Source organism: Rutilus rutilus (genome assembly GCF_951802725.1).
Source record: "Rutilus rutilus genome assembly, chromosome: 1".
NCBI classification, from domain to species: Eukaryota; Metazoa; Chordata; class Actinopteri; order Cypriniformes; family Leuciscidae; genus Rutilus; species Rutilus rutilus.
This window is the reverse complement of record NC_140209.1, coordinates 10,621,796-10,637,252: the sequence shown is the minus strand read 5'-3', so window position 1 is coordinate 10,637,252 and position 15,457 is coordinate 10,621,796. Positions and strand designations below refer to the sequence as shown.

General features: G+C 37.9%; 2 protein-coding genes across 3 annotated transcripts in view; one reads left to right on the top strand and one right to left on the bottom strand.

Annotated features, from left to right (window-relative positions):
- LOC311287301 (GTPase IMAP family member 8-like) overlaps positions 1-15,457 on the top strand; it is a 446,844-nt gene that overhangs the window by 362,423 nt on the left and 68,964 nt on the right. The gene's annotated exons all lie outside the window — the stretch shown is intronic.
- LOC311287589 (GTPase IMAP family member 4-like) lies at positions 8,600-11,432 on the bottom strand. 2 transcript variants are annotated; one of them, XM_084404510.1, is made up of 4 exons: positions 11,108-11,432; positions 10,924-10,998; positions 10,155-10,699; positions 8,600-9,636 (listed from the first exon to the last, which is right to left on the bottom strand). In XM_084404510.1, the coding sequence occupies exons 2-4, from the start codon at positions 10,949-10,951 to the stop codon at positions 9,619-9,621; spliced, it is 591 nt and encodes a 196-aa protein (XP_084260636.1). In that variant the 5' UTR covers positions 10,952-10,998; positions 11,108-11,432; the 3' UTR covers positions 8,600-9,618. The 2 variants fall into 2 exon arrangements, with proteins under 2 accessions (XP_084260636.1, XP_084260635.1); XM_084404509.1 differs by lacking the exon at positions 11,108-11,432 and having other exon boundaries at positions 8,600-10,699; positions 10,924-11,071.

Below are 15,457 nucleotides of genomic sequence, written 5' to 3'. Positions count from 1 at the left end.
GAACCCAGCTGTAATGTAACCTTACAGGACTAATCTTCAGCAGCAGTTAGAGTCACTAGCTGCATGCTACCAGCTGCTATAAGCCAAAGTTACCCTGTGTCTTTAGCTGCATGCTACCAGCTGCTATCATAGATATCATATAAAGGCTAAGGCTGGGTTTCCCGAAACCTTCTTAACGCTACGTCGTTCTTAAGTTACACCTTAAGCTGTACCTTATCGTTAATACGTGTTTCCCGAAACGTTCTTAGTTAAGTATACCTTCTGTAAGTCATACTTTCAGAAGGTTGGTCTGGACCACTCTTAGCTTTACCTTATCACTGTTGCAGGTCTATATGAATATAATTCTGACGTTTTAATACACCCAGACAGCGTACAGTTAGGCTAATTCAAGTGTTTTCATGCAAAGAATAAAATTGTCATTACACTGATTGTTGTTAGAATTTTAATTATATTATTATATAATGCAATTTTAGAAATTTATTTTAATTAAAGAGCGCTTTTAAAGGCCAGTGAAAGCATAGGCTACTGTCAGTTAAGTCCTATTCGGACGCTAATATTGTAATACTAATAATACAGGTGACCTAATGGAGAAAAAAAAAACCTTGGGAGAACCCAGGCTCAGTCGGGGGCCAGTTCTCCTCTGGCATTTATTAACTAGAGGCCGGATTGTAATTTGAACTGTAAGATTAAAAATATTATATGAATGCCTGGCTGAAGAGATGCGACTTTAATCTAGTTTTAAACTGGGAGAGCGAGTCTGAGCAACGAACACTATCAGGAAGGCTATTCCAGAGTTTTGGGGCTAAATGTGAAAATGCTCTCCCTCCTTTGGTGGATCTGGATATCCTAGGTATGAACAAAAGCCTTGAATTTAGTGATCTTAAAGAGCACGATGGATTATAGGGTGATAGAAGATCCGTTAAATAGACTGGAGCTAAGCTGTTTAGGGCTTTATAAGTCAGTAGCAATACCTTGTAATTAATACGGAACTTTATAGGTAACCAATGCAGTGATGATAAAATTGGTGTTATGATCATATTTTCTTGATCTAGTAAGAACTCTAGCGGCGGCATTTTGGACTAACTGTAGCTCGTTTATTGAGGATGCAGGACAACCGGCTAATAAAGCATTACATTAATCTAGTCTCGAGGTCATGAATGCATGAACTAACTAAGGTGGAAAAAGGCGTTTTTTGTAACATATGAAATATGATTTTCGAAAGACAGGTTGCAATCGAGTATAACACCCAGGTCTTTTACTGTAGAGGATAAAGTAACAGGACATCCTACGATGTTAAAGTTGTATTGCAAGAGGTTTTGTGGGCGGTTTTTTGAACCGATGATTAGTACCTCTGTTTTGTCTGGATTTAATAAAAGAAAATTACGCGTCATCCAATCTTTTATATCTTTAACACACTCTGTCAATTTGGATAATTTAGCGTTTTCATCCGGCCGTGATGAAATATAGATTTGAGTGTCATCAGCATAACAATGGAAACTAATTCCATGTTTCCCTTATAATATTTCCAAGTGGCAGCATATATACTGAGAATAACAGAGGGCCTAACACAGATCCCTGTGGCACTCCATAGTTTACTGGAGTTATGATCGATTTTTCTCCATTTAAATAGACAAAATGGTAGCGGTCAGATAAGTATGATCTGAACCAGCTTAATGCTTGTCCTTGAACACCAGTATAATTTTGTAGTCGATCTAAGAGTATTGTGTGATCTATAGTATCGAACAAAATATACTGACAATACTGTGTTTAAAATTAACATATCTTAATATTACCTTTTCGTTTGTTGATCTGTTGTATAAAATCAATGTTACATTTGCAATCGTGTGGATATTCGGAAACGTTTCATTCTTGCTTGCATAATATATGATCAATATTCTATCAGTTCAGTTCTGGCGTCTCCGTCTCAACATACTGTAGCCTACAATGTGACGTACATTCACATCACATGTAAACGCAGTGGTAGAGTTACACTCACGGGACACTGCAGTTCATAAAAGTTCATAATTTGGCTGTGCATTAAAGCTTTGCCAGTTAAACATTTCATTCGCGTGCTGTTGCGCTGTTCTAACTAACATGCGTTTTTCTGAACACGTACACCCGAGGCACACACACTAAAACGTCAAAGAGCGCCTGATTACTTGACTTGGTTATCATTCAAGTCTTATTGCGCTATTACTGTCAAATACACACAAGGTTTACATAAACACAGTTGGTTACCCTACAACTTCAAATAATAGCTGAGTCCCAAATAGACGCCTGTCTCTTTTACACGCCTGGTGTGGCTACAGGTTTGGATAAATAAAGGCCGGTCTCAAATAGAGACCTGGTCTGTTTTTTAGTTTCGGGTTGTATTTTATCTTCTAAAACCCGTCAGATCGTCTGTTTAAGCCAGTTCTATGGAGCAGATTGTGCACGCAAGAGAGCCCTGCGCATCTGGGCGGAGCTGTTAGCGCAAGCAAGTCAGTTAGCGGAGGCCGGAGAGGGAGAAGTGGAGGAGAGCGACAAGGAGGAGGAATTCACCAATGAACTTGTAGTTCAGGATCGCGGTGATGATGATGGTGATGTATAGGGTCATTTTTAGTTGTTTTACAGGGTAGCCTTTCATTCTTTCTTGTTGATGTGTTTCTGGCAACTAGTTCATATAGGCTCGATGGATATTACCGGTACCTTGTATTGTTCAGCCCATGGCTTTCACATCGTTTCATTTTTTTTTGCTGCCAATAATCTAAAGGGGGTCGCACACCGTACGAGAAGCGCAACACCGCGTCGCGTTTATGACAACTCGAGGTATTGCACACTGGACGCGCACTTTGTCAGTTTATGGCCAGCAATATAGTTATATTTAAAGATATTATGGAATTAAGATCATGTCTGTACTATGTTATGATTGTACTGTACAATTAAATACAATCGTTGCTTAGTCTGCAGTCTGATCACTTTACCTCAGAGCGTCCGTTAACTGAATGAATTGAGAATAACACCTGAAAATCCGATAACATCAGCAATTTTCATTCAAGCAGCTGATTTCTGTTAATTAATGTAAAACTGAAAGTAGGGGAGAGCGGGGCACAAAGTAACGCTTTTTGACTTTCTCAGTTTGTGTAAATCTACTTATGGTTCAGAGTATTAATTTTTTCCCACATTAATTTCCCACATGTCTACTACAATTATGTGTTTTTGTTTTATTAATACAGTATATACTTTTTTCTTGATATACCCCGAAAGAATGGAAGTGAAATGTGACAACATGCCCCATAGGTGGGGTACATTGTAACATGTGAGGGGCACATTGTAACATGACATACGACAGCTTAAAATGTTATCTGATCTAATAAAAAAATATACAAAACAAACTAAAATATTTTCTAAATAAAATACAATTAAAAAACTTTTTCATATAAAATAATGGCAATTTTTAATAATTAAATATAAACTAATTTTTGAGTTTTGACTACAAACACAGGAAAACACAACTATACAACATAGTTCAAAACAAATAAATAATTAGTAATTTTTGAACATTGACTCTCAGGGCCCTATCTTGCACCCAGCGCAATTGACTTTGTACACCGACGCATGTTTCATTCCTATTTTGCACCCGCGCAAAGCGCGCTTTTCCCTCCACAGAAGCACGCCGCTAAACTAGGGAATGAACTTGCGCTCCCTGGGCGGTTCAGCGCGAAAAAGGAGGCGTGTTCCGGCGCAAACAATCCCTGGTGCTATTTTACTGTTCCATAAAACAATTGCGCCACTGGCCAGAAAAAAACCTAGTCTAAAGTCAGTGGCGCGTTGCGCGTTGTTCATTATGCTATTTTAAGGGCTCATGCTTGACCATAATGTATAGCGTGCACAACGCGCATACACTTTGATTCTCTAATCTACACAGAAGCAGCAGTTTTATTACAATTATTACAAACGATAGATAGATAGATAGATAGACAATTTATTATAAAAGCATACATCTAGCTTACACATTTACCCACATTATTATATGTCTATTTAACCGAAGCTAATTTGGGTGTGTTTCTCCATCCCCAATGTCACTTCTCTCTCTTTTACGGCCGTGACGAGAGCGTTGCTCTCCTCGGCTGTGAACCGCTCCTGGCGCGCGCCTGGCAAATCCGCCGTTATAATAGCAATACGCCAAGGAAAAAGCGTGTCTGCTCTTAAAGGGAATGTGAGATGATGCTCTGATTGGTTTATTTCACATTACGCCCAAACCACACCTATGAATAATGAAGCTACTTCAGACCAACCCCTTTTAGATTTGCGCCGGGCGCAAGAGTCATTTATCCCGCCGGGAAAATAGCAACAGCGCCGAGACCCGCCCACAAAGTTACTTGCGCTTTGCGCTTTGACACTTGCGTTTCAGATCGTTAAAATAGGGCCCTCAGTCTTTATTCACCTTTTTCTCACGTTTTCTCAATAAAATTAATAAAAGTATAGAATATAATAGCATATGTCTAATAGGGGCACATTGTAACGAAGTGTTACTGTTATGAAGCATCCGAGTCAGAGAGATCCATATGCAGTGTGATTTATTGATCAGAGTAATCAAACAGGCAATGGTCAGAACCAGCAGATACAGCAGTGAAGACAGGGCTAAATCGTAGTAATACCAGGCAAAAGGTCAAGGCAGGCAGCAAACAATCAGAGACAGAGATCAAGGCAGTGGTAACGCAGGCAGGCAGCAGACAGGGAGAAATCCAGAAACAGGCAAGGTCAAAAACAAACAGACAGTCCACGGGAATAAACGCTCAGTAAAGTTCACAACAGTAAAACAAGACTTCGCCCCGAGTGTTGTGTGAGTGTGGCTTAAATGGGTGTTTGATCATGAGGTGCAGGTGTGTAATGCAGTGCAGGTGTATGGAGTAATCAGTCCAGGTAGATGCAGGATGGGAAATGTAGTCTGTGAGTGAATATGATAGTCTTATGTGGAGTGCCCTCTGGTGGCTCTCAAGGGCACTCCAGCTGGTGACCGTTACAGTTACAACATGCCCCCGCCTGCACAACTGGGGTTTAAACCCGGCTAGTGTCTTCTGCTAGTTAGCGAAGCATTAAATAACTATCTCAACTGTTAAATAACATCTTGGAGATTAAAATAATATCACATTTGTCTTATTTTAAATAAACACAAAAAATAGAGATGAAAAATTAACTTAAGTAAGAAATTTACTTTTGCTATGGTTTAATAAATGTCTATGGATATCTTCCAAAAAAAAATTTTGGCGGATTTTTTTTTTCTTCTATATAGTGTTGATATGGCAACAAAGTAAATACACAAAGTTTCCTCATCCAAGCATGTGCGGAAGTATTTAAAACAAGCGTGTTACAACTAGCCCCGCGTTAGGTTGTGCCCCGCGCTCCCCTATATTGCAGCACAGGGTGAAGTCAGTATACATTAATGACGATTTGAGACAATGTACACTCATAGAGAATAATGTGTTCGAATGTTAAAGACGTGGCGCTGCGCTTCTCATGTGGTGTGCGACTCCCTTTAGACATACAGAAATATAGTAGGCTAATTCTTAGATTAACTGATTTGTTAAACACAAACACAGATTTGGTAACCTCCTGCTGTCATGCTCATCTCAACACTAAATTAAAGGCCTGTCTCATAAGCCCCTTTCACACAGCGCATTGAACCCGGGAAATTGCCGGCAAATTGCCGGAACGCCTTCTGTGTGAACGCAAACATGACCCGGGTTTAATGCCGGGATCGATGCCGGGTTGGGGACCTAGTAACATTGCCGTGTTCAGTCCCGGAACGCGCGCTGTGTGAACAAAAGCCGTAATAATGCCGTGTCGTAGTGATGACGCTGAAGCCGGGATCGTTCGCCAGCTGTGAAACGGTACGAAATGCGCAATTTTATGATCGAATCAAAGAAATAAATGCACAAGCGTGGTTTCGCAGCTCATAAGCAAACTAAAGACGCTGCTGAGACATTACAAGTCACATCGATGTCACGTGTCTTTCCGGGACATACACGGGTTGTGTGTGAACGCGCTCTCTGATTCCGGAAAATCACTGGCAGTGTGAATGAACCAAAATCAAATGAACCCGGGTCAAATCCCGGGTCACTTTATCCGTGTATTTTCCGGAATCTCTGTGTGAAAGGGGCTATATAGACGCCTGTCTCAAATACAAGCCGGTGCAGTTCGGCGATTTGGGAAAATAAAAGCCCGGCTATTAGTTTTACGGTATGTCTAAAGTGAAAGCAATCGTTTGAGAGAAAATTGTGTGTTTGTCATATGCGTGTATATTAGATGCATGTCAGTCTTAAAGTGACAGCAGCCTAATAGTAAACGTGCTGCCGCTTGTCCTTAATGGGGTAGTTCACCCAAAAATGAAAATCTACAAATGTGTAACAGGACATTGGTAACAACACTTTATTCACTTCAGTAAGTACACATGTGTAACAGGAATCGTATAACTATATTTTGTAACAACAATATGTATTTACACAAGTTGTTCCACTTCCACACACAGTCTTAAATACTGCAGTTAAATACAAAATGTACACTGTAGTTAAATACTATGTACACATGTAGTTACCATGTAAGTTCACAGGTATTATGGCCACTTATTATTAAGTGGGACCGTTTAACTTGTTGGGTTTTACAGTGCAGTATTAGAGCTGAAATGAAAGGGAATGATGTTTCACCAGAAAACAAAGGTGTGGCTTGTACTGTAAAACATTTGCAAGGCAAACTTCAAGAATCTATGGTAACATTTTATAATAACGTTCAGTTACAAGTCATTTACAAGTGATTAGTAAATGATTAACTAATCATTTATGAAACATGACTATGCATTAATAAATGATTAATAAGTGATGTGTTCGTTATTTTAGGTATGTTTTGTAGATTTAGATATAAGTCATTTACATTTGATTAGTTAATGATTAACTAATCATTTACAAAACATGACTATGCGTTTCATAAATGTTTAATAAATTGTAACTTTTTTGTATGTTTTACTCACATCAGGTGCACAGTGGTGAAAGACTCCATGTGTGTCAGAGAAGACAGCTGTCTATACCTTCACCAGTCAGCACTTACACTGCAGTACACACTACACACTACACTACAGTGTTCAACACCCATTATAGATGTGTAAACGCATTAATAAATCATTTACAACACTTTCTGCATCCCCTAATCTAAAGTGTAAACTATTCATCACTTGTAAATGTGTTACACATCATTCGTAGATCTTATGCCTTATTGATTCTTGAAGTGGTAATCTACGAATGATGTGTAACACATTTACAAGTGATGAATAGTTTACACTTTAGATTAGGGGATGCAGAAAGTGTTGTAAATGATTTATTAATGCGTTTACACATCATTGTGTTGAACACTGTTACTTACCTGTTACAAATGATCTGTACGTGTATACAAGGCATTTACAACACTTTCTGCACCCTCTAATTGCTACTTACATACAAAACAAATAACATAATTTATTAAACATTTATGGAACGCATATTCATGTACTCATATACCACACTAATTATTACTAAATAACAATCTCTGGCACTAAAAATAAATATGGGAAAGAAAAGATTTAGGAGGAAAAAATATATATATACAAAAGAAAAAGAAATGGGAGACAAAAGCTCTTACTCCAAGTCACAGGTCTTTATACTAACACCTATGGTGAGTTAATTAGGGATTAAAGGCACCTGTTGCCCAACTAACATCTGCACTGTGTAGCAGAGCCAGCAGGAGGTAAACAGGCAGGTGTAACACCTCCCCCACAAAATGTATTCATCTAAGGAATGCACTTCACTTGGTTCCTGGTTCCTGCTTCCTGCTTCCTGGGCCCTAGGAAACAGGATAGAAAGAGAAGAAAAAAGGGAAAAAGGGGAGATAACAAAATATACATTCTCATGCTTGGTATAGGGAATCAGCAATGACATTTTCACTGCCCCGGATGGGTTTAATGTCAAGGGGAAATGGTTGTAAGAAGAGACTCCACTGCATTATCCTCCGATCCTTCATTCGGTGTAAAAACGCCAAAGGATTATGGTCGGTATAAACCACAATTGGACTTGCAGACGATCCCAGATAGACTTCAAAGTGTTGGATGGCCAAAACAAGAGCAAGCACCTCTTTTTCCACAACAGAGTAAACTCGCTGATGGACATTGAATTATTTTTTGAAAAATAACAGACTGGATGTTCTACTCCATCCTGACTTTTCTGTAGGAGAACAGCTCCGGCTCCAGTGTGTCGCTGGCATCGACAGCTAAACAAAAAGGTTGAGAAAAATCTGGTGCAACAAGCACAGGAGCACTAGCCAACAGTGATTTGGCTCCATCAAATGCCTGTTGGGAAACAGTGGTCCAGTTAAAAGATACTTATAAGAGCGGTCAAGGGTGCTACAATAGATGCAAAGTTTGGGCAAAACCCACGATAATACCCTGCCATTCCCAGAAACCTTTACGCAATTATTTGCAATTTGTAGGCACTGGAAAAGCACAAGTGGACTCAATCTTAGCTTCAATGGGGCGGACATGTCCATTTCCTACTATTTTACCTAAATAGGTGACAGTAGCTTTCCCAAATTCACATTTTACCAAATTTAAAGGCAACTTTAAAATGTCCAGGTTTTCAAATAGTTGCATCTCGCTCAAATATTGTCCTATCCTAATAAACCATACATCAATGGGAAGCTTATTTATTCAGCTTTCAGATTATGTATAAATCTCAATTTCATAAAATGTACCTGGTTTTGTTGTCCAGGGTCACATATATATAGCCACTCTGGAGAAAACCATGATGTCATCGTCCAGCTCAGTTCAGTTCTCATATAATGGTGTCAATGCAGGCAGATCAGTAATATTGTTGAATATTAAATCTCCCCAACTTTGCAATGGTTAGAGTGCTGTTACTGGGTGAATATTGCATGGCTGGAAAAGGCTCTCAGCCAATCAGATTCGAGAACCAGAAAGAACTGTTGTATTGAATGTGTTTATATAGAAATAATTTTTTCTATGCACTTTTATTTAGGAAGAAAATGAGAGATATATTTTCAGGTTTTTACAATCACAATACAAGAGATTAAATAATCAATATACATACAGTAAATTATATACTGAACATGGCAATCTCCAAAAACTAAATCCAATTCTCATTAAATCTTTTAGAGAACCGAATTAGAAATTAGTATATGAAGATTTGGCCTTTGTTGTTCAATCTGTTTCGGTCCATGGTCTAGGTCTGGGTGTAACATAAACAACAAAACAATACTTCTTAGCCATTTTTTTTTTTTCTTGCTCTCTAGTTTGTTTTCAGAGTAGTATACTTTAACTTTTACAAAACAATATCTTAAAAAGAAAGAATCAAACAAACAAAGAAAAGATTAGAAGCAAAATCTTCAGGGATGAGTTAATGCGAAAACAATAAACAAACAGAAACCAACTTTCCCACAAAAAAATAACTTCCCTATGAATCAAAAATAAAAGAAACAAACATACAATAAACGTACCCATCTCCTTATCTAACCCAATAAACAGGGGAAAAGTAAGAGGAATTCCGGGAAATTTATAGTCCAGGCCTCTTCTCTGGTCCAGCCACAAATAGCTTCGGATTAAGTCCAGGACCAATCCTAAAGGAGGAGTAGACAGCAAAAACAACAACAGAAACAAAGTAGCTGCATAATGCCACAAACATAACAAATCAGATTACCTATGGCCCTTATTTTCCTTTTGTTTCCTTATTTTCCTTTCCTAATGTTGCTTCTCCTGCTACTGCTGCTGCTCCTGCTCCTGTTGCTAGTGCTGCTTCTGCTGCTGCTGCTGCTTTTGCTACGGCTTCTACTCCCGCAGCTGCTGCTTCTGTTCCTACTTTTCCTCCTACCACTCCTCCTACCACTCCTCCTATCACTCCTCCTATCACTAATCCTAACCCTTCTTCTCCTAACCCTCCTCCTACCCATCCTCCTACCCCTCCTCCTACCCCTCCTCCTACCACTCCTCCTATCCCTCCTCCTATCCCTCCTCCTATTAATTTTAGTGCTGTTTGCCCACAGTTTCTCAGTATTTGTTTTAAAGCCTCTTGATCAGTCCTTCTCTGGGCCTCTTTAAATATGTCACTAGTGTAGTGCTGTCCTCCATTGATCCTCACCATTTCATCAATCTTCTTCAGCAGTTCTGTGACCTGAGAGCGATTACTCATGTCTTCATTGTTGAATGAGTGAAATCTGCCACCGCACTCATCAACAAGAGCCTTGAGATCATCACTTTCACTGATATATTCATCTAATGAAAGGCTCTTTAGAAGATCAGTGTGAGTAAACAGAATGATGGAGTGATGAGAAGCTTCTTCTCCAAAGTTTTCCTGGATCCATGTCACTGTTTTCTTCTCTTCTTCTGTGAATTTCACACCCAGTCTGATGACCAGCAGAAACACATGAGGACCAGGAGCAGACATGTAGAAGCACTTCAGAATCTCTTTCTTCAGTTCTTCTTCACTCACTGACGTATCATAAAGTCCTGGAGTGTCGATCACTGAGATGATTTTATCCTCCTCCACTGCAGTCACACGTCTTTCACAGCGTCTAGTCATAGACTTAGCAGAACAACCTTGATTAAACACAAAGTCGCCGATGATGGTGTTTCCTGTTGAACTCCTTCCTGATCCAGTTTTACCCAACAGCACAATCCTCCGATCTGATAAAGAGAGAGGAATTTAAAATGGTATTTACACTTTAAACCCACAGATCTGATATAGATTTAATTATTTTTAAATTTAAAAAACAGGGTCTAATAATAGGGTTTGACATGAGTTGTTTGGCTTATCAGTTACAAAAACACGTCAAATATTAAAAACATTTTTTTTTCTTTTTTCCAAATACAGAATCCCGTCATTCACAGTCGCAGAAGATGTTTTATACCTGGAAGTGAGGAAGATCCATCTGCCATGTTTGCTGAATGTGACTCCAGACAGATCACACTGTTCAGTAATGGTTCTTAGAAAGCAAATACAGAATAAAATATTAAAACACTCTTTAAATAAAATATATCAAAGATTTAGCCAGAAAACCCAGAGCAGGTGTAGCATTGAGCTTTTACTTTTACCTTTGGTTGTTTGTGGCGAAATGCTTCTCCCAGCAGTGGGTTACCTGTTCCTCTTTAACCTGTTAGAGGAGGAGCCTGATTTTACTTGAACTGCATGAGCTGATGCTGACAAACCAGCTTTACACACTGAATACAGACATGAAAAACACATCTACTGCAGAACAACACCAGACACCCAGCTAACATTTTTTTGTAATTAGAACTTTTTCCAAACATTTCAGTTTTGGTTATGGCAACATTACAATGCCCAGTTTTCTTGATGTTAATGCTTTTTTTTTTTCAAGGTTAGTATGATGTTCCTCAAAAGTTCTTTCAGCTTAACTTGTATTAACTCAACATGGAATGCTGATTTGTAACATACCAAGAACATAAAAATGTCCCGTTTCCTTAATGTTACTGGAATGTTATTTAAAGTATGATGTTCCTGGAACATTCTTTTAATCATTCAAACACCTGTTGTGAACAAGCACTGAAAGAAAGAAGAAATAAGCACAACAGTGACCTCACAAAACTTAGACAACAGAAACCCTTTAAATCCCAACAGACCAATAAACACTACCAGATCTCAAGATCTCAACATCTTCACTTATTACAAACCAGTATGACTCTAATTCTTTCATACAAAACTTTTTATTAAGAATAAACAGAGCTTTAGGTGTTGATGTGTAATCGTTTTTGTTTGAGGTTACCATTATGATGATCAGTGTTTGCTTTGATTGCGTTCTTGATCCTTGACTTTTTTTTACATTTGTTTTTCACTTGCTGCTGTAACTGTGTGTTTACAAAACACATTTGTCATAATAAATTTGCAAAAGATATTCTGTAGTGCAGGGGTTGGGAACCTTTTTATGACCAAAGACATTTTTTCATGTTTGGTTAAAGCATTTTCCAATGCAAAAATTCCAATACAATTGCCATAATAGTAAATATTAAGAGTATAAATTAGTCTCGAGATACATGATTTATACAAAATTTACAATATATTTATTTTATCATGCAAACACATAATATGCAAACACAGGCTTACACAAAAGAACAGGCTTTTGTTTTAATAAAGAATAAAAATAGATTTTCATTCCAATGTTATATAACAAAGAGAGATAAACTACTAGATATTTTTAGACATTTAGTCATTTAGCAGACACTTTTGTTCAAAGCGACTTACAAATTAGGACTAAATTAAGTTAGTCATCGTGAAGAGGCAAAAACAACGCAATAAGGCACTACATATAAGGCACTTGAAGACCTGTAAAAGTATGTGACTTCAAAATACATTGAAATGTCTAAAAAAAGTAGACAATAGTGAGGCTTCCAGACTTCCGGGAGCTTTATTAAACGTTTGTAATGTTTGTAATGTTTGTAATGTTTGTAATTGTAATTGTAATTTGTAGTGGTGGGCCGTTATCGGCGTTAACGCAGCACGTTAACGCCGATAACGGCCCACCACTACTAACAATACTTTCTTGCCACAGATCAGACATTCTGCATTTTGATTTTTAAATACATTGTTGTATTTAAAAAAAAGACTCTTATCGGGCGATAAAAAAATATCGCCGTTAATCTATTCTCAATCTGTTGGGTTGGGAGCTGCTCCATACTACACAAGCTATGATGACGCAATCTACCCGCGGCCGCGAGGTACACCCGGCTGCAACGGCTGAAAGTGAAAGCTGGTGAAAAAGATCGGTGCAACATCCATTATTTGGACTTGGTTTGGATTTAAGCCGTCCGACGAGCAGGAGCAGCAGCAAACTATATAGACAGAGTGTGTGGGGTAACAGTTCGGTAAGTTAACACACGACTAATCTGTTCTACCACCTCAAATTCAAAACGAAACATATCACTGAATACCAGCGCGCGCGTATTATTCCCAATATATCTTAGTGGTGTAGCACATAATCTCTGTCTGCGCCCGATTTTAAGAATCATTGTTGTGTTTCTTTTTAACTGAAAATACATCAGTTAGACAATATTCTAATTTTAAATTTGGGGTTTCATAAGCTCCAAGCCATAATACACATTAGACCTACTTAAGTCCCTGCAGCTAGTGTACTTAAATTTTATTTATCTGCAAAATTATGTTGTATACTTACAGTTTTGCACAATATATGTTCTCAAAACTACATACACCCTTAAAAAAAAAAAAAAAAATACATTTAGCAGTTGTTTAGCAGGGTCTGTGTAACCTGTTCTGAAATGGTTTTATTATAATATATATCATTATCGCAAGAGGCTGCAATGTATATCACAATATAGATTTTAGGCAGTATCGCCCATCCCTAATTGATAGCCTATAGCAGTTGCTAATAACATAGGCCTACCTAATGTTGCCTACGGACAGTAACATTACAGTAGTAACCTTTTACAGTCTATGAGTAGAACAGCTTTCTCAAGCAGTTTGTGATGCATTTTGGAAACAGGAGATGAGCCCCTGGTCTAATGCGCCACCTGGCTTGAGAAACCCGTTCTCAAAGACTTACTTTTATAGTCATTATTTGGGTAGCACACATATTTTGAATGCCTTCGGCAGAATTCAAATGAGCCATTTTAATCTAGATTAATCTAGATTAATTTCAAAATTAATCTAGATTAATCTAGATAAAAAAACTTAATCTATGCCCACCTCTAATTGTTAGTGAATATAATCTATTAATAACAAATAACCACTTTTGGTCAGGGTTAGAATTAGTCAATTATTCTACTTTATGATGCTGAAAACTATATCTCCTGACTATCTTTATTTCATGGCTTTCTTTGGAATAAATTATGTTTTAGTAAACGCTGTTACAAAGACATAAACTCACATAAATGTCAAGAGTCAAACTGGCCAACTTAATGAAACACTGATCACCATAATGTTGACCAATATTTTCAATGAAAACAACATCTAAACCTGTTAATTCTCAAAATAAATTCTGCCGAGATCTTGAGAGATTTATACTCTTCTTTTATTTCCAGTTGATTTCAGGCTGTTATAGTTTTCTGAGAGTGCAAGCATGATGTTGAACCAACATCATTGTAACAAAGGTAGCGCAAAAGCGCCATCTAGCGGCCATTGGCACAGGCACTGGAAGTGATTGCGCAAGAGAAATGTGCATGATAAAAAACAGCTGTGCTCTCCACGGGAACACTGTTCCAGAAGTGGCATTGCAGTATTTGTTGATTAGCAACAACTGTGTGCGTCCATTTGAGAAAAGTGAGTTTAATTTATTCCTTACTTGCTTAAGATTGAATATATTTGTGAATATCTAGAAATATTTGAGTATTTGAGTCATAAATCTATTCGAGAGAAATGAGTCATGCCGTGTCGTTAGCAAATGATGAACGTCATTGTGGAATGCTTATGCACGTTATCTAAGTGCTGCTTACTGTATGTATTAAAGGAGAACTCCGATTGTCAAGTTCACGCGCGTGATCATAGGTAACTAAGCAACAGTGGAGAACTCGACAATCGACTACTGTGGTCTTCGACCGAAAACAGGATGTAAATACAGGTATGTGCGCTGGCTGAATTAACATTACTTTTATTCATATCTTTCACATCTACTGCAGTCAGATTCACCCGCGTTCACTCCGAAGGAATCACTCACATTTTCTGTGCACTTGTAATGACACATCAAGGATGTTAAGAGGCTAAAAGCAGGTTTAAAACTTGCCCCATTGAAGTCAACATGGTGCAAATTTTAAAAAGAGGATAACACAGTGTAGGCAACACCGATTTTTGTAGTTGTTCTCTGTCCTGACAGCACTCCAAATTTACAAAAAAATTAGCTCAATGTTAAAATTGACCGGAGTTCTCCTTTAATGAAACAGAGATATATTATTTGTTCTGTACAAATTAATATGTTAAGAAATAGTGACTTATAAGTTATGATTCACCTAGTTGCTGTTGTATTGTGCTAGACTTCATTAATAAAGTGTAAATGTAAAATGTATTATTGTTTTGTTTATTTGCAGTACAGTTGGTCCTCAACCAGAATAATACTTTGCGGGTGTGTATTTGCAGCCTCTTACCGCTAAGAGGCGCTACAATCACAGACTTTGCAAAGTGTCAGTTTATTCTCTATTGCGTAATCTGCCGCCGCGGCTCATTGAGAGCGATTGAAAGCTGGTAGCAGATGATCAATTCAAATGAAACATTTAACGAATTAATAATCACAATACGGAAATTACTGAAATCAAATTGAATAAATTTAATAATGATAACATTTTCAACATAAAACATTGCAGTAGAAAAATATGAGGCTACATTAATGAGGCTTTGCAACACCATAAGACGTTAACAAAACAGCATAAGATAATAAAAATTTATTTAAAACAGGGTTGCGCAAGTTTAGAGTTTATTCCCTT